General features: G+C 43.6%; 1 protein-coding gene across 11 annotated transcripts in view; it reads right to left on the bottom strand.

The window, feature by feature from the left end:
• The window catches only part of LOC124039622 (band 4.1-like protein 3), a 102,729-nt gene that overhangs the window by 4,954 nt on the left and 71,361 nt on the right, over positions 1-26,414 (bottom strand). For 4 of the 11 annotated variants that reach the window (XM_046355784.1, XM_046355791.1, XM_046355790.1 and 1 more), the window contains exons 4-22: positions 23,886-23,990; positions 23,735-23,792; positions 23,535-23,610; positions 22,966-23,184; positions 22,625-22,712; positions 19,754-19,906; positions 19,143-19,240; positions 18,717-18,892; positions 17,014-17,151; positions 15,391-15,602; positions 14,465-14,512; positions 14,238-14,273; positions 12,853-13,047; positions 9,958-10,056; positions 7,250-8,038; positions 6,043-6,162; positions 5,015-5,194; positions 2,098-2,232; positions 1,012-1,110 (exon numbers count right to left, since the gene is read on the bottom strand). In XM_046355784.1, the coding sequence (XP_046211740.1) occupies positions 1,012-1,110; positions 2,098-2,232; positions 5,015-5,194; positions 6,043-6,162; positions 7,250-8,038; positions 9,958-10,056; positions 12,853-13,047; positions 14,238-14,273; positions 14,465-14,512; positions 15,391-15,602; positions 17,014-17,151; positions 18,717-18,892; positions 19,143-19,240; positions 19,754-19,906; positions 22,625-22,712; positions 22,966-23,184; positions 23,535-23,610; positions 23,735-23,792; positions 23,886-23,990 (3,024 nt within the window). Of the gene's footprint in view, positions 1-1,011; positions 1,111-2,097; positions 2,233-5,014; positions 5,195-6,042; positions 6,163-7,249; positions 8,039-9,957; positions 10,057-12,852; positions 13,048-13,983; positions 14,050-14,237; positions 14,274-14,464; positions 14,513-15,390; positions 15,603-17,013; positions 17,152-18,716; positions 18,893-19,142; positions 19,241-19,753; positions 19,907-22,624; positions 22,713-22,965; positions 23,185-23,534; positions 23,611-23,734; positions 23,793-23,885; positions 23,991-26,414 lie in introns of all 11 variants that reach the window. The other 7 variants (XM_046355785.1, XM_046355787.1, XM_046355786.1 and 4 more) reach the window with 7 other exon arrangements.

Below are 26,414 nucleotides of genomic sequence, written 5' to 3'. Positions count from 1 at the left end.
TGATGAAACTGAGGGTTTGCACAACCAAAGAATTTCTGCACAAACTTTCAGAATCCTATTCACGGAAGCTCATCTGCATGCTCGTCATCCTCACCAGGGTCTTGACCTGACTGTTTGATGTCGTAACTGACTCCAGTGGGCAAATGCTCACCTTCGATGGCCACTGGCATGCTGGAGAAGTGTGCTTTTCACAGATGAATCACAGTTTCAACTGTAACGGTCAGATGGCAGACGGCGTGTATGGCGTTGTGTGGGCGAGCGGTTTGCGGAGTGCCCCGTGGTGGTGGGGTTATGGTATGTGCAGGCGTAAGCTATGGACAAAAATACATTATTTTTATCGATGGCAATTTGAATGCACAGAGATACCGTCACAAGATCCTGAGGCCCATTGTTGTGCCATTCATCCGCCACCATCACCTTATGTTTCATCATGATAATGCACTGCCCCATGTCGCAAGGATCTGTACACAATTCCTGGAAGCTGAGAATATCCCAGTTCTTCCATGGCCTGTATACTCATCACACATGTCACCCATTGAGCATGTGTGGAATGCTCTGGATCGACGTGTACGACAGAGTGTTAAGAGTTCCCGACAACATCCAGAAACTTCGCACAGCCATTGAAGAGGAGTGGCACAACATTCCACAGGCCACAATCAACAGTCTGATCACCTCTAAGCGAAGGAGATGTCACACTGCATAATGCAATGGTGGTCACACCAGATAATGGTTGGTTTTCTGATCCACGCCCCTACCTTTTTTTTAATGTATCTGTGACCAACATATGCATATCTGTATTCCCAGTCATGTGAAATCCATAGATTAGGGCCTAATGAATGTAGTTCAATTGACTGATTTCTTTATATGAACTGTAACTCAGTAAAATCTTTGCAATTATTGCATGTTGCGTTTAGTTGATGATCCCTGCTCTCTTCACGCAAGCCCCTATTCATTCATGCTGATGGTGAATGAGAATGGCACCCCACTGAGGCCGGGTCAGGTAGTACCTACCTTGGTGATATGTGTGGTTGTTGTGGTGCTGGTGGTCTCTGAGGTGATGGTCTGGGCGCTCATCAACACCCCCGCCTCTGGATCAGTGTCAGCGTCACCCTGGCACAAAACAGACACAATACATCCTCTCCATTGAGTGCTTCAAAGCTGGGACTGAGACTGAAAAACAGGTCATCAAAAAGAAAGGAAGACCAAGGCACTCTTCATATAATTAATTAAAATGCCTTTATTTGTATGGCATGTTCAATAGAAACAAAGTTTTTCATTTAAAAAAAAACCTACTTTGTTTCTATTGAACATTCTATTGAACATGCGGTACACTTTTATATGAAAAGTGCCTTGGTCCTCCTTTCTTTTTGATGACCAATTCACCCCTTTTATCAAAGAGCACCTTCTGTCTACCAAAATGTACTATTGTGTACCTTAGTAGCGCTTCCCTTCCTCTTACTACGAGATTGAAAAACAGCCTCTATCTCAAGGCCATTAGACTGCTAAACAGCAATCACTAACTCAGAGTGGCTGCTGCCTACACTGAGACCCAATCACTGGCTACTTTATTAAATGGATCTCTAGTCACTTTAAACAATGCCACTTTAATAATGTTTACATATTTTACATTACTCATCACATGTATATACTGTATTTTATACCATCTACTGCACCATGCCTATGCCGCTCGGCCATTGCCCATATACTTATATGTACATATTCTCATTCAACCCTTTAGATTTGTATGTATTAGGTAGTTGTTTGGGAATTGTTAGATTACTTGTTAGATATTACTGCACTGTAGGAACTAGAAGCACAAGCATTTTGCTACACTCTCATTAACATCTGCTAACCATGTGTTTGTGACCAGTAGCATTTGATTTGAAGAACAGTGTCGTGTTCATCTGGCACCAAACGGAAGAAAACTGACTGAAACAGAGGAATTCCCTGGGCTCTTTTTTTGTTTTCTGTTGCAAAACTTTTACAGCTTTTATATTGTGTGCCCTAATGAATGAGGTTGAAAACATTGGACTAAATGAGAAGAACAAGTACAGAGCATGAGCCTGAACAACCCTGACATTTTGTGAGGACCTTTACCTCTAGTGACCGGTATGTGATGGTTTTCATTTCCGTGTGTATTACAGGTACGTCCTGGGGCACCAGCATCTCTGTCTCCTCCATCACGTCTGCCCTGTTGAAGGTCAGGACCTCTGGAGACTCCAGCGCAGATGTCTGAAAGAGAGGAAGAAGGGTGAAATGGAGAGAGACAAAATGAGACTGGTGCAGAAAGTTAGATCTTTATACCTTATGGTCACACGCTAGCGTACATCTACGCACAAACATTTTCTTGACCACAGACACACACACACACACACAATTACAATTTCACCACCTGTCTACAGGACATACACAAGCAATTTGTTTATTGGAAGGTTATAGAAAATGCAGGAGAAGAAAATGGGGGAAAAAAGCTTAAAGAAAAGATTCACCCATTTTGAATATGATTGTTTTTGTGCATCTCTGAGCAATGTTCTATCACTTCCCTGGGACGTTTCATGTGTATTTTTGCTATTGCCGTTCAGGCAGGCAGAAATTCTGCCGGTATGACATAGCACTGCGATGAAGTCACTCTCACTAACCTGGAAGTTAATCGGAATACAACTTTTAGATTGTGAACACGTCTGTCATACATGTCAGATTTCAATACTGGCCGATGTCAAACGCAGGAGGTTGTCTCCTCTTGAATTAGCCATTGATCATATTTTTGATATTCCTACCTCAAGAAATGTGTAATTTAATGGAGGATCTAGCACATTTCTCCTATTTGTCTGCCTCTTCAGTCCAGGGTGCTTTGCATGGTGTCATTGCATGGCCATTGCGAATGTCAGACTCCACTCTGAGGCACATCGATCTGCAGGTTGAACATGGTGAGGTTGTAAACTCCTAAATGAATAGGGCAGTTTGTTTCAGCGATTTTACAGCTAACTAGCTACTTCACATGCTGATATTGACTTTGCTATTATTGTGTGTAGCTACGTTGGCTAGCTAGCTAGACAGCCAGCCCTAAGAGAGGGCATTGCATTGTAGGTTTTGTAGTCGACTTAAGCTGCAATAGATTTCCATAACGATTTTCACGTTGCTACCAACCTTTTTATAACAATAAAATATTTGTTCACAAAAAAAATTGTTCTCACATATTAGTGTTATTTAACACTGTAAATTATAGTAATGAGTGGTTTTGGGTGGATTTTTCCTTTTAGGAAAGTCTGAATAATTGTTGATTCCAATTTGTAAGTCGCTCTGGATAAGAGCGTCTGCTAAATGACTTAAATGTAATGTTAAATGATTATTCATGAGATGCATGCTCTCTCTGATTAAAAACAAACAAACAAACAAACAAAAACTTCTATAAATGAATCAACATAAATGATCAAATCCCGAAGCACAGAATAAGGGAGAATTTTGTGTTACAAAGAATGTAAGAAAATGTCAAATGTTTACAATAACAACATTTGTTTTCCTGATGAAAGAGTTGTGTATCACCCAGGTCCCTTTGGACCCTGACCAAAGAACAAACGCAAAGAGATTTTCACTTCAGCCAGTCTGAGTCATGCATGACAGAACTCAACAGTGTTCACCACTGAGTAAGTCTTATTTGTCTGGATGTGTGGGAGCCTATTCATTCAATTTGGAAGGCCAAATTGGTCTACCTGGCAGGATTGTACATATTTGTAAACAATTCCTGTTGCTTTCACTGAAACGGTCCATATCATTGAAATTGGCTGTGGACTTCGAACTTAATCGATAGCAACAGACTGCTATCTATTTAAGCTGTGCTTCTCATAGACGCGTGTCCATAAAACATTTAAATCATTGCCACTCATGATTACCACAAAGGTAATCTTTGGGAACATTGGGGAAATGAGGCAGTACTACCAGGAAGGGATATGCACCATTTCCACTGTGAAACTGTGTGTACATGTGCAGGTCGAAATATTCAAATTGAACGTTTATATTGTCGCTCCAAGAACAAACACTAACAGGCACACACACACCTCCCTCTATGCAATCTTCCACGACAGTTTTCAATACTGCTCCTGGGTAATACATATACAGTAGCGTGTATCTGCAGCTTGCAGTATTTACAACCTGCCTGGCCAGGATATTGATTTCCAATAGAAACCCCAGTGTGCAGAAACAGGGACAGGAAACAAGGTCGTTGTCATCCCCACCTGCACATCACTACACACACAGCTCCACAGGCTGTAATGGCTGACTGCTGTTATTGGTGAAGAGGAGGGGCAGGACTGGGAGAGTTGGATGGCTTATCCAGTGGTAATACTGCTTATTACAGGCAAATGGGAGGCCAATATTGGGATCATTTTGGGAGGCTCGATTGATATTACAGGCGATTGTGAGTGTAAGACTCGGCTAGATTGAGCACTTTCTAAGTAGCATGGACAAAAAGGAATGTGAGACCAGGGTAGTTTCAGCTAGCTTTTCCAGTGCTAATGTAGGCGAGTGGGAAGGAGATTTAAGGAGGTACTTACGGGACAACTAGGGAAAAGGTTGGGGCTCTTTGGGGGGTTACCTCTGAGTGAGCTCTAGCAGCAGCTACCTCTCCACTGAGACTCTGCCAGGATGCTCCTGTAGGAGAGTGGGACACAAAGTGCCCTCTCCAGTCCAGGCTGTTCTCTTTCTCCTCCTCCTCTGAGACTGACCCTGTGGACACCTCTCCCTCTGATGGACTGTCCAGCCCCAGGCCTCCACCTGAGCCTGCGTTTGGAGTTTCCTCCTCAGTCTCTGTCTGATTCACCGCTGCCTCTACAGCCTCGTCCACAGCGGCCTGCGCCGCGGCAATCAGGGCACGCCCCGCGGAGGCTATGCTAGCGGCGCCGCTAGTGTCACTCGCCTCGCTGGGCGTGTCCGAGTCATCATGCATGAGCGTCCCTGTAAACCCAAGCACGGACTGAGGCCCATCATCCTTTATCCCTCCCAATGAATCTGTCTCTACCTGCTCAGGCTGCTGACCAGCTTGTTTCTCCATGCCGTCATGCCGGTCGTCAGGCTGTTTCTCCACCGGCTGCTCATGGTCCTCTGCCGGCTGTTCTTTCGGCTGATCCTCAACCTCTTCTGTTTGCTGTGATGATACCACCTCTGTCTGCAGCACGATCCGCTCCACCTTCTCTGTTGTCTAGCAAAGGAAACAAACAAGACGTCACAGTCAGTCTCCTTGATCCTGTGTGGGCACTTCAATTACTGTAGGCCTAGTATGGAATCAAACGCTAAAACAAAGACAAATAGCATGATTGTGTTTCCATACAGCAGGAAAGGGTTACTTTATGTTAGTACCGACGTGATCTTCTGAATGCATGTTGTCATTTAACATTGGTTTCATTGCATGATTGCTTTGTTTTCCACTTTGAGGTATCGAAATGTTCTAAAAGGTGAGTAGGGTGGAAAAATCTAATAAAGCTCTCACATTCCTCCTCAATACAGTCATAGGACCATGTGGTACATCTGTCTAGACAAACCATGTGTCCTCATAAAGCTGTCCTTAACCATGTGTCCTCATAAATCTGTCCTAAAACATATGTCCTCATCAACCTGTCCTCTGTTTTAATGATCGGGAGGAAGGACGGACGGACTGACAGGGAACAGGCAAGTGGCGATGACAGAAATGCCTGACAGACAGCAGTGGCTAGAGCGACATTTCCTCACCAACAAGGACAAACAGTATAGATACTGAACAGTTCTCTTACAAAAGAGATGTAATCTCAATGTGAATAACCTGTATATGTGTGGTCCTTCTGTAGCTCAGTTGGTAGAGCATGGCGCTTGTAACGCCAGGGTAGTGGGTTCGATCCCCGGGACCACCCATACGTAGAATGTATGCACACATGACTGTAAGTCGCTTTGGATAAAAGCGTCTGCTAAATGGCATTTATTATTATTATTATTATAAGTTGAAAACAAATAAATTATAACTGCTGTCATCCCATTTGTTAAGTTGTATATTGTCCATAGGGCATAAGAGGCCACCTTGAGCAGGGCCTGACTATGGGCAGGCGAGGCAGTCCAACCCCCCGTGCTGGTCTGATATCGGGCCGAATGTAAGAGAGCGGTGAGCTCCGGGGACATCTCCTCAAAGGTCGGCTTAGGCTGAGCAGACAGAGAGATGGGGAGAGTACACACACAGGAGTAGAAGAGAGAGACACGCACACACACAGTTAGATACTGTACATACAAAGGAGGAGAGACACAGACAGACAGGCCTTTGACACAATGCCCAGACACAAGCTCAGGGGATGGGGGTTTGTGGGGATTATTCATAAGAGCATTGAGGTAAAGATTGATCGCTAAGAAGGGTCATTTTAGAAGATTGGGTTTGAGAAGATGGAATACTTTAAGAACTCTTAAGAATCTAGAGTGTTTTCAAATGTGTTTTTTAAATCTATGTTTGTATGCTATATTACGCAAATCTAAGGAATTGATAGAAACACCACCCTGTGACATATCAATCACTTTACTAGAGCTTTTATACATTTATAGCACTTCTACAAAAGAGTGGAGCATCATCAGCAATTCAACTTTACTAGGGAGACCTTATGGCAGCTCAGTACTTGGCTTTCATCTATTGAGAATGTCAATCAAAGGCAATAGATGAGACAGACAAGTATGTCTGGTGAGTCGGGATGTCTCTTCTTATGAATAGGGCCCATATCATAATCTCAGATCAAGCAGCCAAGAGTTCATAGAGGGCATACCAAGGAAAGTCAAAAGTAAATGTGGTAGGGCTGAAGCAGTCAGTGGCATATAAACCATAGTATACCGTACCATAGGCCAAAGTGTAAAGCATTAATTTGGTGTGGCTAGCAGCATGGGGAATAAGCATAAAACGAAACACAATTTAATTTACATTGAAATGAAAGGGGTAAACAAATGCCAGTGCCCATGAGGCAGCAAGTTTGGCTTAGGAAAGCAGTAAACAAATTACACCAAATACCGTGGTTAAGGGATTTGTGTCCAACTAAAAAGAGCAAAGGATAGAAAGAAAGAGATACCCAAGCGATTCCTATAAACATTCAGTCGAGTGCAAAACCGCGCCGGGTCCAGGCTTGTTGCAGTAGATACGAAGACCAGGCAGACAGGGGCGGGATTAGCTTGAAAATGTTTTGGGGGGCTACAGTAGGGAGGGAGAGGGGGGGGGCTTCAGGCATTTGGGGGGAAGGGCGTCATATCATCCTACCACTTTGGAGGGCGATGGGGTTCTGGATAGATAGGACACGGGGCCGGGGCTCAGACGCAGATCCTCCATTGGAGGCTTGGGCTTTGTCATGGGAGACTTCGCCATAGGTGACTTGGCCATGGGGGAGCGTGGTGAGAGAGGTGTGTGAGGTGCAACAGGGGTGGTGCTCCTGTCTCCCAGGAGAAAAGTCTCCCTCAGCTGCTTCCTGCTGTCCGCTCTCGCTGCATCACTGATGTCCTGGCTGGAGCAGATGGACACCATGGTCCGCAAGGTGCCCAGGCCCAGGGCACCACTGCTGGGCTCGGATGGAGAGGGCGTCCTGGCCTCCTTGATGGTAATCATGGGGGGTCCGATTCCTTCCTGGGGTGGGAGACCCATGTGGACAGACACCGGCATCTCATACTCAGTCGACACCGGGATGATCTTCACTGTGGTGGTGGATTGGTCTGCTGCCCTCTTCAGCTCCCTGGCAAACACTGCCGGAGCAGCCGCCACCGCCTCCCCACCATCTTTGGCCCGCTTTGTCATTGTGACAATCTTGCCTGACATTGTGTCATAGGACTTGCCCAGGGTATAGTTCTTCTCTCTTATCTCCTCGGTTTTGGAGGGGAGTTCGCTGCGGAAGCTCTCATATGCTTTCAACTCCTTGCCGACTATGCCACCACTGGTGCCGGCGAGCGCTCCTTCGGCCACAGTGTCAGTGACGGTCATAACTTTATAGTTGACAATGATTTTCTTTTCGGTTACCTTAGGAGGGACTTTACTTACTATTACCCATCCGTCAGAATCCTACATACAAGATACATACAAAGACTGGGGTTAGCCAGTTCAACGGCAGATTGACGTTAATTGTAATGAATCTTGCCCTGGAGGCCATTCCGCTTGATGGACCAGCTGCAAAGTCAAAATTGTCTATACGTAAAAAATCATGAAAACAAAAATTTGGGTTAGGCATAATTTAAGGTTAGGGTTACACGGAACCCAAACCGGCTGCGCTCGTGCACCATCGTGCATACATTTATTTTGTCCCCCCACACCAAATGCGATCACGACACGCAGGTTAAAATATCAAAACAAACTCTGCACCGATAATATTAATTTGGAGACAAGTCGAAAAGCATTAGACATTTATGGCAATTTAGCTAGCTAGCTTGCACTTGCTAGCTAATTTGTCCTATTTAGCTAGCTTGCTGTTGCTAGCTAATTTGTCCTGGGATATAAACAATTAGTTGTTATTTTACCTGAAATGCACAAGGTTCTCTACTCCGCCAATTAATCCACACATAAAACTATCAACCGAATCGTTTCTAGTCACCTCTCCTCCTTCCAGGCTTTTTCTTCTCTTGACTTTATATTGTGATTGGCAACTTTCATAAATTACGTGCATTACCGCCACCGACCTATTTCGTCTTTCACTCACCCACGTGGGTATAACCAATGAGGAGATGGCACGTGGGTACCTGTTTCTATAAACCAAGGAGGAGATGGGAGAAGCAGGACTTGCAGCACGATCTGCGTCAAAAATAGAACTGACCTCTATTTTAGCCCTTGGCAACGCAGACGCTCGCGAGCTGTGGGGGTGCAATAATTGAACATATTTGTCTAAATTTATTTCACAACGCTCACGTGTTGTCAGCCTGTTAGGCATTAGGGTTAGCAGTGTGGTTAGGTTTAAACAATATTTTATGACTTTGTGGCTGTGCCATATAATGACCACTCTGCACTGCTGCCTCCTGGGAAATATTCATAACAATAAATGGCAACTTGCAGTTCAATGGGGGGAGAAGGACTTCCAGTGGCAGTCCCAAGAAGAGCAATTCTTAAAGCAGCAACTTTAGACTTGCAAGCAACATAGATCATAGACACTATTAACATAGACAGCAACATAGATCACAGTTCTTAGTTGTTAGTGTATTGTTAAAGAGTGACGGCCTTTAAAAAGCAACAAATCCCGTTGAAAACGGCCTTTGTGGCATGGAGTCAGAAAGAGTTCTAGTGTCAAAATTGACTACAAAGTGTAATTAGGAATAATTTTGGTCATAAAGTCAGTCTCGTCTAAAACAGTGTTGATTTGACAATGTCCATTGGGGAACTAACATGGGGTGAACAGCTGCGGTGATCGCTCTCTATCCAATAGCATAGACAATGAGACAGACCTGCCCAGCAGCTCGATTTTGTTTACATAAGACAACATGTCGCCCATTCTTTTACTTGAAAAATATTGCACAAAACACCTTAGTTATGTGTTAAACTAAAACTAAAGCATCCTCTGCAAAAACTGAAAAATATATTACAGATTTCTTGAGTGAACCTTTGAGCAAGTGAAATAGGCTTCCGCGGCTAGTGTCTCATCGGGGACAAACATCATTAACCAAACGCTGAATCGGTCAGGAAACACACCTTCAAGACTGAAATCTCGTTTTTCTAATGAGCAACAGAAAAACACACGTGCCAATCGGCATGTTCAGTGGCTATTTAAAACCGGTCTCTATGTATAGCAAATTCTTGTCATGTTGTCATCCACTGCTGACAATGAATAACATAGGATGCTAGTCCTACACTCCCAAATGGATCTTTGATTAAATATGTACAGTAAGACATGTTAATAATCCATAGTCTTAGCTGTCTCTAATCTAACCAAGCAGCAGAGATGAAGGTGTTCCAATCACACAGAGATAGCTGGACCAGCATACATCCTGGCTACCTACCACAGTAGTCTTAGTATCCACAGGGCTGTGGTTGATCTCCTCCTCAATGCTACCGCCTGCATCGATGACTCTCTCATCCTCTCTCTCATCCTCTTTGCTCTACATGAATAGAAAAGAAAAACAAGACAAACAAACAGCCCGGCATGAATGAAGTAGAATGGAAAGTAGCGTTGAGGCGTATGCGTGTGGGCTGTATCCTATTACGGATATCATTACTCATTCTGTTTGATAAGAGTGTGTGGGATATGAGATTTCCATAAAACACGGCACAACAGTGTGTAACGATGGGACTTAAGTATCTCTCCAAACATACTCACACTATGAGGTTGATAACAGAGATAAGGGTGTGGATTAATGAGAACATTCTCTGCAGACACAATCCCTCTTCTTCCAGTATCTCACAAATAAAGAATGGGTCAAGGTTGCAAGACTTGGCTGAGGGGTAAACTGGCTCCTTTCCACACCTACTTTAATCACATACAAACAGTCATAAAAAGAAATACTGGCAGAAATATGCTATCGTCGCTGCTACATGAATAAATAAATAAATCCCCTTTCCTTGGTTACATCATCATTGCCGTTCTCCAAACTGCTTGATGTTTACACACACACACACACACACACACACACACACACACACACACACACACACACACACACACACACACACACACACACACACACACACACACACACACACACACACACACACACACACACACACACACACACAGCATGCAGAGGGATGGGGGGTTTCTTCCTCCCTTTTGAAGTCCATGCATGCTTTTCCATAGCAGGGCTGTGGTTGATCTTAGTCCTGCTAAAATGCTTAGCCATAGAGGATGTTTGCTTCCTTGAGTCTCTCCCTCCCACCTCCATTTGGCAAGGTTATAGCACAAGGATTTATTACTCATTCACAGGCCAGGCTGCTAAAAATCAATCCAGCCCTATATTGATGTCACACTGTAAATTGTCCCCTGGTACTTTCAACTGGTGCTCCTTGTATCTACTTTTGGCTTCAGCGGTTGGATTTTGTAGCCTACACTTTTTGTCTGCATCAAGGAGCTGCCTCTGAATCACTTCCTTTCACAGTGGCTTAACTTCACTTGAAAAACACGTTGATGCTTGGTAGCTACTTGAACACGTCACTGGAGAAGGAAGGGTATAGGTGTCACATGTCATAATGAGGCAGCGATTATTTCCTAACATCTGTCCCTCTATCTCCAGTAGCGGGGTGTTAAGCACCTCCCTCCACCTGTATAGATTATTGAGTAGCTTTTCAAGGAGACACGGTAGAGGCCCCAGTCTCCTGAGATTCGACATGGAGAGGAGGGATCTCATTCATTGCAGCAGGTACATCTCAACCTTCTCACACTGCAGAAGGCACATCTCAACCTTCTCACACTGCAGAAGGCACATCTCAACCTTCTCACACTGCAGAAGGCACATCTCAACCTTCTCACACTGCAGAAGGCACATCTCAACCTTCTCACACTGCAGAAGGCACATCTCAACCTTCTCACACTGCAGAAGGCACATCTCAACCTTCACACACTGCAGAAGGCACATCTCAACCTTCTCACACTGCAGAAGGCACATCTCAACCTTCACACACTGCAGAAGGCACATCTCAACCTTCTCACACTGCAGAAGGCACATCTCAACCTTCTCACACTGCAGAAGGCACATCTCAACCTTCTCACACTGCAGAAGGCACATCTCAACCTTCTCACACTGCAGAAGGCACATCTCAACCTTCACACACTGCAGAAGGCACATCTCAACCTTCTCACACTGCAGAAGGCACATGTCAACTATCTCACACTGCAGCAGGCACCTGTCAACCTTCTCACATTGCAGCAGGCACATGTCAACCTTCTCACATTGCAGCAGGCACATGTCAACCTTCTCACATTGCAGCAGGCACATGTCAACCTTCTCACACTGCATCAGGCACATGTCAACCTTCTCACATTGCAGCAGGCACATGTCAACCTTCTCACACTGCAGCAGGCACATGTCAACCTTCTCACATTGCAGCAGGCACATGTCAACCTTCTCACACTGCAGCAGGCACATGTCAACCTTCTCACATTGCAGCAGGCACATGTCAACCTTCTCACACTGCAGCAGGCACATGTCAACCTTCTCACATTGCAGCAGGCACATGTCAACCTTCTCACATTGCAGCAGGCACATGTCAACCTTCTCACACTGCAGCAGGCACCTGTCAACCTTCTCACACTGCAGCAGGCACCTGTCAACCTTCTCACACTGCAGCAGGCACATGTCAACCTTCTCACACTGCAGCAGGCACATGTCAACTTTCTCACACTGCAGCAGGCACCTGTCAACTTTCTCACACTGCATCAGGCACATGTCAACCTTCTCACATTGCAGAAGGCACATGTCAACCTTCTCATATTGCAGAAGGCACATGTCAACCTTCTCACACTGCAGCAGGCACATGTCAACCTTCTCACATTGCAGAAGGCACATGTCAACCTTCTCACACTGCAGCAGGCACATGTCAACCTACTCACAATGCAGAAGGCACATCTCAACCTTCAAATCATGTCCTATCAAAAGCAAGGATGCTATTTCTCTTTAAGTCAGGATAGTAGTGTGTGTACTTCCAGCAGGTTTAAACTTGATTCAGCTTATCAAGGAGCTAATGAGCAGCTGATTAGTAGAACCAGGTGTGTTAGAGCAGGATGGAACAAAAAGCAGCATAATGTCCACCCATGGATTACATGTTACCGGATTTTTATTCTACGTGTTTTCACCCACTGAGGTTCTACTAAATGTGTAATTAAAACACAGGGGTCTCTAAACGATGTATGGATGCCTCCCCCCTCTCTATTCAGTCCCTTTCCGATTTGACAGTGAATTTACCGGTACTTCATCGAGCTCCAGTGGTTCGATCATAGGGGCTTCGTCGAGACGCAGCGAGCGCAGGGGGGACGAGGACAACCTCTTCTCCCACTCGGTGAGGCCGGCCGTGTCGGCGCCCGTCTCCAGGAACGACCTCTTGAGCTCGCTGATGTTGGTTGCGTGTTTCAACAGCTCCTCTGGCGTGCCCACTGTGTCCTGGGGAACAGAAAGAGAAGTCATTTGACTGATGCTACTGCTAATTCTAGATTTGAAACGTGTATGGACATCAATTTAATGTCGGAGTATTGTGTCCTGTTCTTTCAGGCTGTTTAACATTTATGTCCATGTTTTGAACAATACTGAAAATAACATTCTATTGAAAGAAATATGCTACTGGACGCTAGTCAGCAAGCTACAAATCAATCCTTTAAAAACAAAATGAGGTAGTGAATGAGTTCTGCACTGCAAACGCAATAGGAAATCAACGGTGTACTATGAGACGAAATTACAATTCTGAATCTTTGTGAGTGCAGCTTGTGTGCTGCTATTGAAGTAGCGTGGCTAAGTATCGTCTTGGTGACAGATTGACAAACATAATGTCCATTACTTTGATGTATGTTTATATTATGTTCACAGGTGCAGTGCAGTGTAATGAGCTGTATATACGGCATAATCTATCCAAAACAGGCAGAACATGCATTCAAAAGAACACTGCAATTCATTTGCCTCTCTTGTATACCTAGGATTCACCACAAAATGTGGATAATTCATAAGGTCAATTTTTCACTTAGTCTCACATAGACATCAATGCATGAATAGGTACCAATTTAACTGAAGTGAAAGTTAAGATTCACCTCTTTGTAAAGAAGTATTCATAGACATCAATTGAACCTTAATTCATCTTATTCTCTATTTATAAGCAATAACTCCCAATATGGCATATCACATGAATGTATTACAGCAAAAACTAAATCACCCCAAAAACACCCCATGCTTACTAAGTATGTTAGCTAGTGAATCAACATTGGACAGTTCAAAACAATATGTTATTGTGGTCAAAATGGGAAATCCACTGTTACTGGCCAAACCTAGTCCTTGACCAAAATGTCACCAATCTCCATGCACTAGCCTGGCGTTCCATACTGTACCAACCTCTAACATCAGCACACTATGTCTGACAAACACATTCTCTCCTTTAATTCGCCTTATGAAACTGTTCTGGAAGGAAAATGACAGTCATTTAGATGTTGTTGCATATAAAATCCACGTCTCCTCATAGATTGCAGATCTTGATTGTGAAGCCTACAGTGATTTTGAATCCCAGGTTCACAGGTTGCGGATGAAATGGTTGTTTGACGAGCTGTGGATGAAATGAGAGTTAAGGCACCATACAATAGTTAATATACCTGTGTCTTTAACTCAGACTCGTCGTCTTGGTCCGACTGTCAGCATGGGAAGCACAGAGAGGGAATTTGATATCAAAACCGCAATATAAGAGAAACTATCAAATAATGCATTGAATGGATAATCAGACAGTCCGATATTGTTGAAATAGAAATATGGAACTAAAGAACGTAAGACTTCTACAAGAACAGATGAGAGTTGAGGTGAAGTGTCTTCCCGTGGTACAAACCTCAGTAGCTGTCAGTTCACCATCGACACAAGTGTCAGTCAGTTCCGTCTGTTTAGTAGTAACACAGTAGAACATCCAATGGACAAGCGTGAGGAGAAAGAGAACCAATTTCCCAGAACTCGTTTTTACCAAAACATTAGCCATTAGCAAAGTGGTTCAACAAAGTAGTGATTGTAAACCATTTTCGGGGTAAAAAAAAGCAACAGGAAATGCATTAAAACATATTCAGAAGACCCATGTCAACATCAATCCATTATAATACATTACAGATGACTCCACCAGCTAGAGGTTGTTCTCCTGCCTTATCAATTTTCATCACAAATTAAATTACAGTTAGCAGTTTGCCCTTTCACAATAAGCATTAGGACTCTACTAAGAACTCTTCTCCTAGGTAACGAGCAACTATAGACATTACATCTGCCAAAGTTAATTAAGTTTAAGCTCCTCGTCATCAACTTTCACAATGAATGAACATCACGTCTAAACAAGCACTTTTAATTTCTACATTTGAAATAGTCTGTCCCTGCCTTTTTCCGAGTCTTCTGGCACTGATCTGAAGTCGCCTTTCAGGCAGAGTAGAGACAGTTCAGGTTCGGGGACTCTGAGTTATCCATTAGTGAGTTATCAGGGCCCTGCCTACCTGATAGAGAGCGTGGCAGAGCGTGAAAGCACAGGACGGCATTCCCAGACAATGAGATTTGTAATGCTTCACTACCTTGGAAAAATGATGGCCACCTGGCTCTAGTCTGTCTGACAGAATAGCTCTGGCTGGCATAGCTAGGTTACACTCTGGGCTCCGGCATTAAACAGCTTTCGTTTTCAGAGTGGAATCTGGGCACTCAGAGAAATTTGTTTTAATGTATTATAGAGAGAGCTCAGGGGTGGACTGAGGACAGAGATAATTGATTGGGTGTGGAGAACTATACCTTGGTGTCATGTCGAATGGGAGAGGTTGGACTTGGCTGAGACATCTCGGTGGCTTTCGTGGTCTCGTCTTCCTCCTCCACCTCCACCTGCACCTCTACTTCCACCTCTTCCTCTGCCTTCCTCTCTTCCACCTTTTTCTCCGGTGTCACTGTGGTGATGAGGTCACTCACGGCAATGCCCTTCGCCCTTCCGTATAGATCCGAGCCCATCTCTGAAGCATGCACATAGACGCACATGCATGCACACGCACGCACACAGGCACGCACATACCCACACACACATACACACACACACACACACAGCATTTTGCATTAAGGAATTGTCATTTTCCTCTAACTGAGGCAACATTGCATGTTAGCAGGTTGGAGCGTGAATGTAATAAGCTGCAGGTTGTATCAGCATAGTCATCACAACCATAGACTCATGGAAGATAAACCTAAAAACACGCATTAAATCCCATTCCCATTGATAATAACACTATTATTATCAACGTCAGAGCTTTTCATTCAGATATTAGCCTTGATCTGTAATTAAAGCCAATACTCCATAATCATTGTGTGGTTTGAAATGAAAAGCATCTCATAAGCAGTATTATATATTAAAATCGATATCATCAAGGGTTTCAGTCACAACAGTACGCACCTAACAAAATACCACGCTCCAGATTTATGAGAAAAGGCTATATATATATGTATATATATATATATATATATATATGTATATATATAAATTGCTATATCAGTTTCCATGCAGAGGTTTAAATGCTAGGGTGACTACCCTCATCATCAATTTTCAATTAACATTAGACAGCAATCGCTGATAAGCTGTCATTTTTCAGCTCCTCTATGTGCCGTACTTACAAACATTCTCTAATTGACTGCAGCTTTTGAATTCCTCCCATTGACTGATAATGAAAGGCTCAAACTGCATGCACTTAAATACCAACATAAAAACTACTGCGTCAGAACCTAAACGAGAAAGGGGGAAAAATATGCAGTTGGCAGATGATATGGTATTGGGTGTGCTGATAAATTAGAAACATTTAATATTCCATCATTGCTATGAGTCAGCTCAGACAAAACATGCACTGCATCCCTGTTGTGAACTTAGAACACAGCTTATTAGCTTTGTTGATCATTCAGGGAAAAATGACTACTGTAACTATGTTAACTTATATCATCTCCCTACGTCACTGACAGCACAAAAAGCACTCTGAATCAATGTAAGGAGCTGGGAGAATGAGCGAGGGATTGTTGAGTCTCTTTATAGATCCAGGCCACATAAGCCATTAGCGGCCAAGCTAACAGAACAAGGCTGGGATTTTTTTCTCCATTTTCTTTCAAACAAACAACTACAAGTGAACAGCTATGAAGGGAGGGCCATGGTGCGTTCACATGCTCGGCGAGCCCCCCCCCCCAATTAGCATGGGAGCATGCAGCGCAAGCCTGATCAGCACCGAGGGGTGTCTGTAACCAGGGCCCAAAATACAAAACCAAATGGCTACCGTTGGAAAAAGTCAAAGGAAAGAAGCAAAGATGGGATCATTAACTAGCAGGCATAGTTAGCTCAGGGGCTACATCTACTGTTAGCACGTACAGAGAGACACAGTGCATAATATCTACCTGTTGGTTTAGTGCCGTTTAAACTAGCAGGTGGTTTAATTCTCGGTGATACAGTTTTTTGGGGTGAACTCCTTTTGGGTGAACTCCTATTGGGTGAATTCCTTTTGGGTGAACTCCTTTTGGGTGTACTCTGCGGAGCTGAGGAGGATTGCATAGAAATATCACGGGGGAAGATTCAACATTAACATAACACATAATATTATTCAAAGCTGAGCATTAGGTAGTCAGCTGAGCACTTGGGAGAGAATATTGTTTGTTTATATAATAATTTTGTAGAGTTATTGACTATGGATTTGAATACATGAACGTTAAAGGATGTGTAAGTTGTCTGGTTCACAGTATTATGGAAAGCCTCTTAAGACTAAGACACTTAATGGTTACACTTTCTGATGGGATGAGAACAGACAGTCAGACACTAAACTTTCTCCCATCAATGAAGAGTTGAGACAGAAAAATCAATGTTGCCTTTTAGGTCCAATGATACTGATGGAGTCTGAAACTAATATGGGCCCCGGGGCGGCTCATATTCAATTGATATCACAGCCAATTGGCCGAGTCTCTCTTTCAAGTCAGTTAGCTAGTGAAATCCCGCCAAAAAAGCTCTTTATTCCTAAATGAAACAGCAACATTTGCATTCAAACGGACAGGTTTTCGTCACAGCTCAGATATGACATGGGAGGGGTGGCAGCATAAATACAATAAAAAACTAAATTCTCCAATTATTCAGCGAACGGGGGAGAACAAAAGCAGAGGGTGCATCGTCAAGCGAATATGACAAAACAACACAATGGGGTGCCTGGTAAATCCCTGTGGCGAGTATCCGTTCCCTCAGAAGGGGATATAAAATAAACAATATTTTCGATTCTCTCTTCATACATAGCCGTCGTCACTACGAGCAATTTATCTGCGGCTTCCTCTGTGAACAGGCTTGAAAAATAAAGGACTTTACCCGTGGTTTGGGACTGGTTGATAAAGACAGGGGAGTGAGGGACGGCCCTGGGTGCTTCCAGGGGATGAAAAGGCATTGTGAGTGCAGAGCGGCGAAGATAACAATGGCTAAAAACTGTAATTAGTCTGAGCGGCGGACTGAGGCATTTGAGCCTTCACAGCACGGCTGCTTACGGAGGTTCTCTTAAGCGTTCATCTAGAATAGAAAATGTTGAAGCTGTCAAGCAAGCGACCACTTTCAAGACAAACGGCGACCAAAATGGTTCTGTGGAGAATATCAACTATCGTTCTAGGGATATTTAAGGGAAAGTATTCCCTATTCACACCAGTGACACTTGTAAGCCAATGACAGGTCTGGGAGGACTTGAGTGAATTTCAATGTGAAAACCAAATCAAGTGTGATTGATTGACAGATGTCACAAGGTGTGCAGTGGTATGGCCATTATGACAAATGGGTGCATTGATTGAATGGTGCCTGAGATGCATGTAAAAACATCTCTGGATACTGTAAATCCCTCTGACTTGGACAGCTTAGAATCAAATACTTCAGAAAAGTGTGGACATGAACACGGAGGACAAGGGCAACATATGATTTTCATAAGTGTGATGATTTAGGTTTTGTTGTTTAATAATGTCTCGTAGCTTGCTTTGTCCTGTAGTATGCTTCCCCAACTCAAACTCTATGGGGAGAAATGTGATACAATCCTCCTTCATTCCTAACCACTTCAAAGAGAAAGGTTGATGGGACTACAAACCTCCGTCCAGGCTGCGAGACATGATGTAGCGCTTGCTGGTGGAGCGCTCAAAGCAGGGCGCTGGGCGGACGATCTGGGAGCTCGCTCGTCGAGTCTGGGCCTGGGTTCTCCCGCTGTAGCGGAACTTAGAACCCAGGTTTAGGAACTTCTTGGGGGGAGTTTCTGGAGAGACCAACCTAGAGGACAGAGAGGAATGTTGAGGGCAGGAGAACAAAGAGGAGACATTAATCTACCTAGAGGTCAAGAAAGACACACAATTACAGCAGGGATGGGCAAATGGTCCTGGAGGGAAGCAGTGTGTGCAGGCAATTGTTCCAACCAAGCATGAAGTTAACCAAGACAATGTTCAATGACTATGGATTTACATCAAAACCCTTCACTGAAATGGCAGATGTCTACACATTGAGGTGGTGGCCCAGGTCTCACCTGAAAAAGGTGTGGTGCTCCACGCAAACCTTCCATAATCTCTTGGCCGCCCTATGGTTGGGGAGCTTGAACCCAATTGTGCTTTCAAACTGCTCAAACTGATGACAAAACATACAGAAAAAACACAAACACAGGGATCATCAACTAGATTCAGCCGCGGGACAATTTCTTTCTTGAGCGGATGGTCGGGGTGCCGGAACATATCATTTGTTGACTGCAACAAGTCACAGATATAATGTTAGATTAAAAGATAATCATTTCAAACCTTGCATACATTTCTATATGATCATGTGTCTCTCTCTTATGCGTGGGAATACATAGGAACAGATTTCTTAAATTAAAATCACTTGGAGCTAATTTCCTGGTGTCTTTACAGTATTTTATTTCCAACAATAAATGTTGTATTTATTTTTGCTCTGAATACTTGGAGAGCCAAATAAAACCACCCGTGGGCCAAATTCGGGCACACGGGCCACCAGTTGGGGAACCCTGTTCTATGTGATGCTATTCTATGTGATGCCATTCTATGTGATGTGCATACTACCTTCATACATGAAACAGGATCGGGACATTGCTTTCATGTCAGCAGGGCCTTATACTGATATGCTTACCTCTCCAGGGCGTATTTTGATGTAGAAATTATTCCTTTTGTAGGAGATCTTGAGGACCTTGGGCCAGGCGAACCTGTTGATGCGCAAGCGATCGCGGTAGATCAGAAGACCACTGGAGCACACGCCCAACATGATCTCAACACCCTCGGAATCCTGGGAAGGAATGTCAGGAAGCGTGGTTAACAACCTGACACTACTCAAATGAGAGTCCGGGTTGCAAAATTCCTGAAACTTCCACAAAGTGGGATTTCTGAAAAAACCTGGGAACTTTGGTCAAGTTTGTGGAATTTTGTTACTAATCTCACATTGAGGAAGCCTAGGTGTCAGTCAGTTTTGGTCTTAGTCAGCTCCCTATTGGTTGTTGTCCTTTGTTTACTGTCTGCAGGGATATTCAACTTCATGCCTGAAGGGCCAAAGGGCTCCTGGTTTTGTTTACTAACTAGTAATTAATTGATTGATTGAATGTCACTGATTGGCCCAGAGAGTCCAGAAGTGTTTCGTTCCTCCAGGCCTGGAGTTCTAATAGCCCTGGTCTACAATATGCCCATAGACTTATTCCTAACCTTTTCTAGACTCTACCAAACATGATAACAGCAGAGTAGTTGACTAATGCCAAAACAGATTGACAACCAGGCTAAAAAAAGTTTCTGATTGTTTAAAACAAAAATGGTTGACATTATCAGACACCACCACTTTCTCCTACAAAGAAGTGAGGCAGCCTGAGATGACTGGCGATACGGCAAGCCAAATACAATGCATTATTCAATGAAGGATTCAAATGAGCTTTCTAAAAAAAGGATCATTGAAATGAAAACATAATGAGTGCTGTCGTAATGTTGATGAACATATTTCACAAACCGTCGCCAAACCAAGAACGCAAGAGACAAGAAAATGACCTACATTACCGGAAACCAATTATTTATCCTAAATCGCCTCTTTTCACAGCTCCTACTTTCACTAGTTATCTGTCTGGCTTAGCCAGGAGCAAGTATTGGGCTCTTTCTCAATTGTCTAAGAAGTCTGTCCTCTCCTTGCCTCCTCTCCTTCATTGCACTCAGCTGAAAGAACTGAGCAGGTGAAAGCCAGCCTAATCATGATCTTGCACCATAATGTTTTTACCTGTCACGTTCCAATCAGTGCAGATGAAGTTAAGGAGATGAGGGGAGGAAGCAATTGAGAGCCAATTTACAGAGCACAGTGATGTACGTGTCATAGCTATTTAAAAGTAGTTCTATGGTAGTAATGAGCAAAGCTGAGGTATTTTCATCTACTCTATCTAAAGTCTAATTCTATGTTCCAATGGCCATGCCTAGTTGCTTCATTCAAGAGGCATGTTAATGTGGATATTGGATGTAGCCTAAATGTGGGGTTCAAATGGAGAATACTAGTCACATGACATCACAATGATGAGGCCTTCCCCAAAAGGTCTTGAAGTCTGCAGATGAGCACAGTCAGGCTGCCACAGAGCAGATGGGGGGACAAAGGGTGGTCCACAACTCCCTGTGTGTGGGATATGAGCACTGGGGCTATGAGGGGATGCAGTATACCATGGGGGGGGGGGGGGGGGGGGTGATATCCTACACCTCACAACAGCCACCTAAGAAATTACAATTACAATCATCCACAATGTGGTGAGACAAACCCACAGCCCTAAACGATGGACTCTAACAGTCCATGGTCATGCACGAAGACAGGGGTTTTCAGACAGGAACACATGTAACATACATGTAACTTTACATACACACAAACAAAATGCAAGCCTTACCTCGCCCTTAGCTGGAGACAAGCACTCAAACAGGCTTCCTACCAACTAGGCCATTCAGTAAGAATAAGACAAGAAAAGATAAAAACAGTCTGATCTGACCAAACGGAGGGAAGGTTTCCATGCCATCAGTGAGTCTGTTTTGAGTATTTTTATGTATTCCCTTCTTATTTGGTTATGAATTAAAATCATAAGTGCATGTCATTATTTCATGTTTTTTTTTCATGACAAAACACTGTTTACTCTCTGATGCAATTGGTGCTAGGAGGTGTTGTGAAACGGTTTTTGGTGAACGATTTTTCCTCATGGTGCGTTGAGGTTACATGAGGTCAGATGATATAACCCACATTACATAGCTGGGTCAGGCTATATTTACATGGCTGGCAACAGAAATACAATTTTCCAAACAATGTTTCTTCGTTAAAGACAAAAAATAAACCATATTTGTAAAAGGTTCAGCTAAAATCTAAAATAAGCTCTTTCTCCTCTCCTATTGCTTCTTGAGTATATTCAATCTGACAATGTTCTTTTATCTAACCGTGCCATGTCCATTCAAATCTATGCCAGTGAATTGGGCCAGTTTTTGATTTGCTTGGTTATATAACAGTGTTGTGTAGATAGGTGATTAGCTAGTCCTAAAATGTCATTCCCAGCTGACATTGCAAACAACATTAACAACCAACCGAGGCACACAGTAACAACTAGAACAAAATTGAACACAAAACAGAGAGGACATTAGCTAGTGATACGCAGACCATAAAAAGTGTACGCACCTTTGACAGGCTAAAATAATGAATTTGGTAGCAAGGTTAAATTAGTTCATTTCAAAGCCTATGTCAGTGATATCCTTCATTCCCTGCACTTGTGGGGTTTGATGTGTCACTTAGGGCAGTACATAACACCATGGTTTGGATCTAAGGATTCAAACAACAAAGATCCAAATGGCTATTCAAGCTGCTGGCGGTCAAAGGACAGGGAACCAGGCAGAATCATGCAGGTCATAACAGGGCTTTTTCAATTCATGGCAGAGCAGACATTTTGAAAAAACAACGACAACAGGGTTGGGGTCAATAACAGGTGTTTGTATAAGTTGAATACGGCCCCTTTACCTTGGCATGGTGAAGGTCCACTCCGTACATGGACAGCTTCTTCACGTTCTCGAGGAAGTGCATCTCAGCCTCAGCTGGCATCATTCCTCTGGAGAGAGAGACAAACACACACAGAGGGTTTTGTATGTTTTTTTATACAGTAACTGTTCAGTCCATGACCGTCTCTTCCAATAGGTTATATAGACAGAAAGACAGAAAAATGTAGACAGACAGACAAACAGACTGAGTTGTAGTTCTAAACACAGAGACTGACTTGGAGTTCTAGACAGACAGACAGAGACTGACTTGTAGTTCTAGACAGACAGACTGACTTGCTGTTCTAGACAGACAGACAGACTGACTTGTAGTTCTTGTGCAGGTCCATGACCTTCTCCTCCAGCTCCTTGGTTTGGTTGGGGGCAAAGCGGAACTCGCTGACGTAGTCTGTCCCAGACTCCTCTGGATCGTAGTCCCCCAGCTCTGATTGGACTGTGTAGGATCCCAGCACCGTGTGGGTGGCAAAGGAGCAGGGCAGACGCCCGGACACCACGTCATCTCTCAACTGGAGGCACAGGTAATATCTGAGAGTGAGAGGGGGAGGAAGGGTGAGGGACAGAGAAAGAGGGGTGGGGAAGAGAAAGGGGAGTGAGGAAGGGAGATTGTCGGAGAAAAAGAAGTGTGAGAGAAAGGAAAACAAAGAGAACAAGAGAGTTAATTGGCAGCCAAATGCACAAAGCACAGTAATGAATTGATTTAAAAAATGTGTCATTATGCTAATGTGAAACCCTGAGGACAGAAGAATAAAAACATCCCAGGTGACTCAGACAGCTATTTGGTGAATGTAGACATCCCAAAGGTACAAAAATAGCAAACCTCTTGAAAAAGGACCTAGTGGACAGCTTCCCGAAGGTGAAACTAGAGAAAGTGTTACCTTGTAATATCCTCAGACAGCTGGGCAGGGTCTGGAGGGTAAAACTTCACGTTGAATGAAAAATTCCAGGCGACTCCTGGAGCGTACAAAAACAAGCGCGTCATTCAAATGACCATTGAACAGTAGGATAGATCCTTTCAGCCTGAGTAACTAGCATGCTGGCTAACATTCAAACCATGCAGAGAATAATATCCAAATACCCATATTCCACGCACCTCTGATCTGTTTCTTCATCTCTTTAGATGGGTCTAACCAGTTCTGGGAGAATTCAAGAGGTCAGTGTCAATTCACCTCTACAAAATAACCAAAATACCCCTAATTACACAGAAAAATCAAAAAGAGAAATTCCACCTTTTGGTTTTCGATATCCCGGAATGTGATGCCAAAGTAGTCCTTTTCCAGGAGGTTAAGCTGCTCACAAACTTTGTGGAATAACACATGGCCTCTCTCCCGTTTCTGCACAGAAAAGCACATGAAAAACTCTTATTCTAGAAATGCTACAAGCATACATTGGACAGATTACTGCGGCAGACCATTTTTCTATTATCTAACCCCTCCTGAATGATAATGGTGTGTCATTGTGCTAAATTGTGATGTATTCCTCCAACGGGGTCAGGAGCCATTTAATGAAAGATAGGCACTGGAAAGAGTATTCAGACACACACACGTCTGCCTCTGTGGGTGCCAGTCTTCCTACCATAACTCCACTCTCTACAGGGGGAGGGGGCTGCCTGTCAAAAGGGCTCCACTCCCATCTCCCAGCATCATACCATGTTGTGTCACATCCTGATCCCTGTACTAATGGCTGTTACCTTGCCTGGCCCTAGCAGGGCGAGATCCAAGGCTTTCAGAACCACGATACGTGAACCTGTGAGGCTCCTATTGCTAGCTCTAAATTAGCAACATGCCTTAACGCTTTGTAAAAATAGCCCAATTAAGCCAGGGTTAAAGGGGGCTGACACAGTAGACTTCCAAATATGTCACCTTGAAACGGACAAAGATTTGAAGGGTTATATTTTGTAACGTTTTTTTGTAGAGGACGAGGTGTGTTAAAACTGGGTTATTTTGTAGTGTTTCTGTAGTAGCGAGGTGTGTTAAAACAAACCAAGTGTCAGAATGAATACTTGACATGGGCTACACTGAAGTTATCCCATCCAAGCTAAACAAAGTACAAAATAACTGTGTGTGTACTGTATGTGCGTGAATGTGTGTGTGTGTGTGCGTATGTGCGTGTGTGTTTGTGTGTGTGCAGCAAAAAACACACAAGAGACAAGAAAATCCCATATTTTCACATATTTTCACAGTGTATTCAGACCCCTTTCCCTTTTCCACATTTTGTTATGTTACAGCCTTATTCTAAAATGGATTTTTTTTTAAAATAATACAATTTTTTCTCTCTTTGTTAATTCAATTGATGAGACATGATTTGGAAAGGCACACACCAGTGCATGTCAGAGCAAAAACCAAGCCATGAGGTTGAAAGAATGGTCCGTAGAGCTCAGAGACAAGATTGTGTCATTGAAGGTCCCCAAGAACATAGTGGCCTCCATCATCTTTAAATGGAAGAAGTTTGTAACCACAAAGACTCTTGCTAGAGCTGGCCGCCTGGCCAAACTGAGAAATCAGGGGAGAAGGACCTTGACCAGGGAGGTGATCAAGAACCAGATGATCACTCTGACAGAGCTCTAGAGTCCCTCTGTGGAGATGTGATAACCTTTCAGAAGGACAACCATTTCAGCAGCACTCCACAAACCAGGCTTTTATGGAAGAGCGACCAGACGGAAGCCACTCCTCAGTAAAAGGCACATGACAGCCGGTAATGAATTTGTGAAAAAGCAGCTAAAGAACTCTAACCGTGAGAAACAAGATTCTCTGGTCAGACAGATTCTCTGGTCAGACAGATTCTCTGGTCTGACGAAACCAAGATCGAACTCCTTGGCCTGAATGCCAAGCGTCATGTCTGGAGGAAAGCATCATGCTGTGTGGATGTTTTTCAGTGGCAGGAACCGGGAGACTAGTCAGGATCAAGGGAAAGATGAACGGAGCAAAGTACCGAGAGATCCTTGATGAAAACCTGCTCCGGAGAACCTCAGACTGGGGAAAAGGTTCACCTTCCAACAGGACAATGACCCTAAGCACAAAGCCAAGACAACACAGGAGTGGCTTCGGGATAAGTCTCTGAAAGTCTTTGAGTGGCCCAGCCAGAGCCCGGACTTGAACCCAATTGAACATCTCTGGAGAGACCTGAAAATAGCAGCGCAGCAAACGCTCCCCATCCAACCTGACAGAGCTTGAGAGGATCTGTAGAAAAGAATGTGAGAAACTCCCCAAATACAGGTGTGCCAAGCTTGTAGCGTCATACCCAAGAAGGCTTGAGGCTGTAATCGCTGCCAAAGGTACTTCAACAAAGTACTGAGTAAAGGGTCTGAATACTTATGTAAATGTGATATTTCCGGTTTTGCAAACATTTCTAAAAACCTGTTTTTGCTCTGTCAGTATGGGGTATTGTGTGTCGATTGATGAGAAAAAGACAAACAATGTAATCCATTTTAGAATAAGTCTGTAACGTAACAAAATGTGGAAAAAGACAAAGGGTTGTGAATACTTTCCGACTGTACTGTATAAATGAGGAAAATGCTCATCTCCTTGATTTACTGTGAAATGCAGTCAAGCGATTTCCCAGGTCATACGACCTCTTGGGGTTAAAGGTCGACCGATTAATCGGAATGGCCGATTAATTAGGGCCAATTTCAAGTTTTCATAACAATCGGAAATCGGTATTTTTGGACACCGATTTGGCCGTTTTTTTTATTTATTTAATTTATTTACACATTTATTTAATCTTAATTTAACTAGGCAAGTCACTTAAGAACACATCCT

This window comes from Oncorhynchus gorbuscha, linkage group LG07 (assembly GCF_021184085.1).
Source record: "Oncorhynchus gorbuscha isolate QuinsamMale2020 ecotype Even-year linkage group LG07, OgorEven_v1.0, whole genome shotgun sequence".
Classification (NCBI taxonomy): domain Eukaryota; kingdom Metazoa; phylum Chordata; class Actinopteri; order Salmoniformes; family Salmonidae; genus Oncorhynchus; species Oncorhynchus gorbuscha.
The sequence above is the reverse complement of the archived record's forward strand: the minus strand, read 5'-3'. Positions and strand labels throughout refer to the sequence as shown.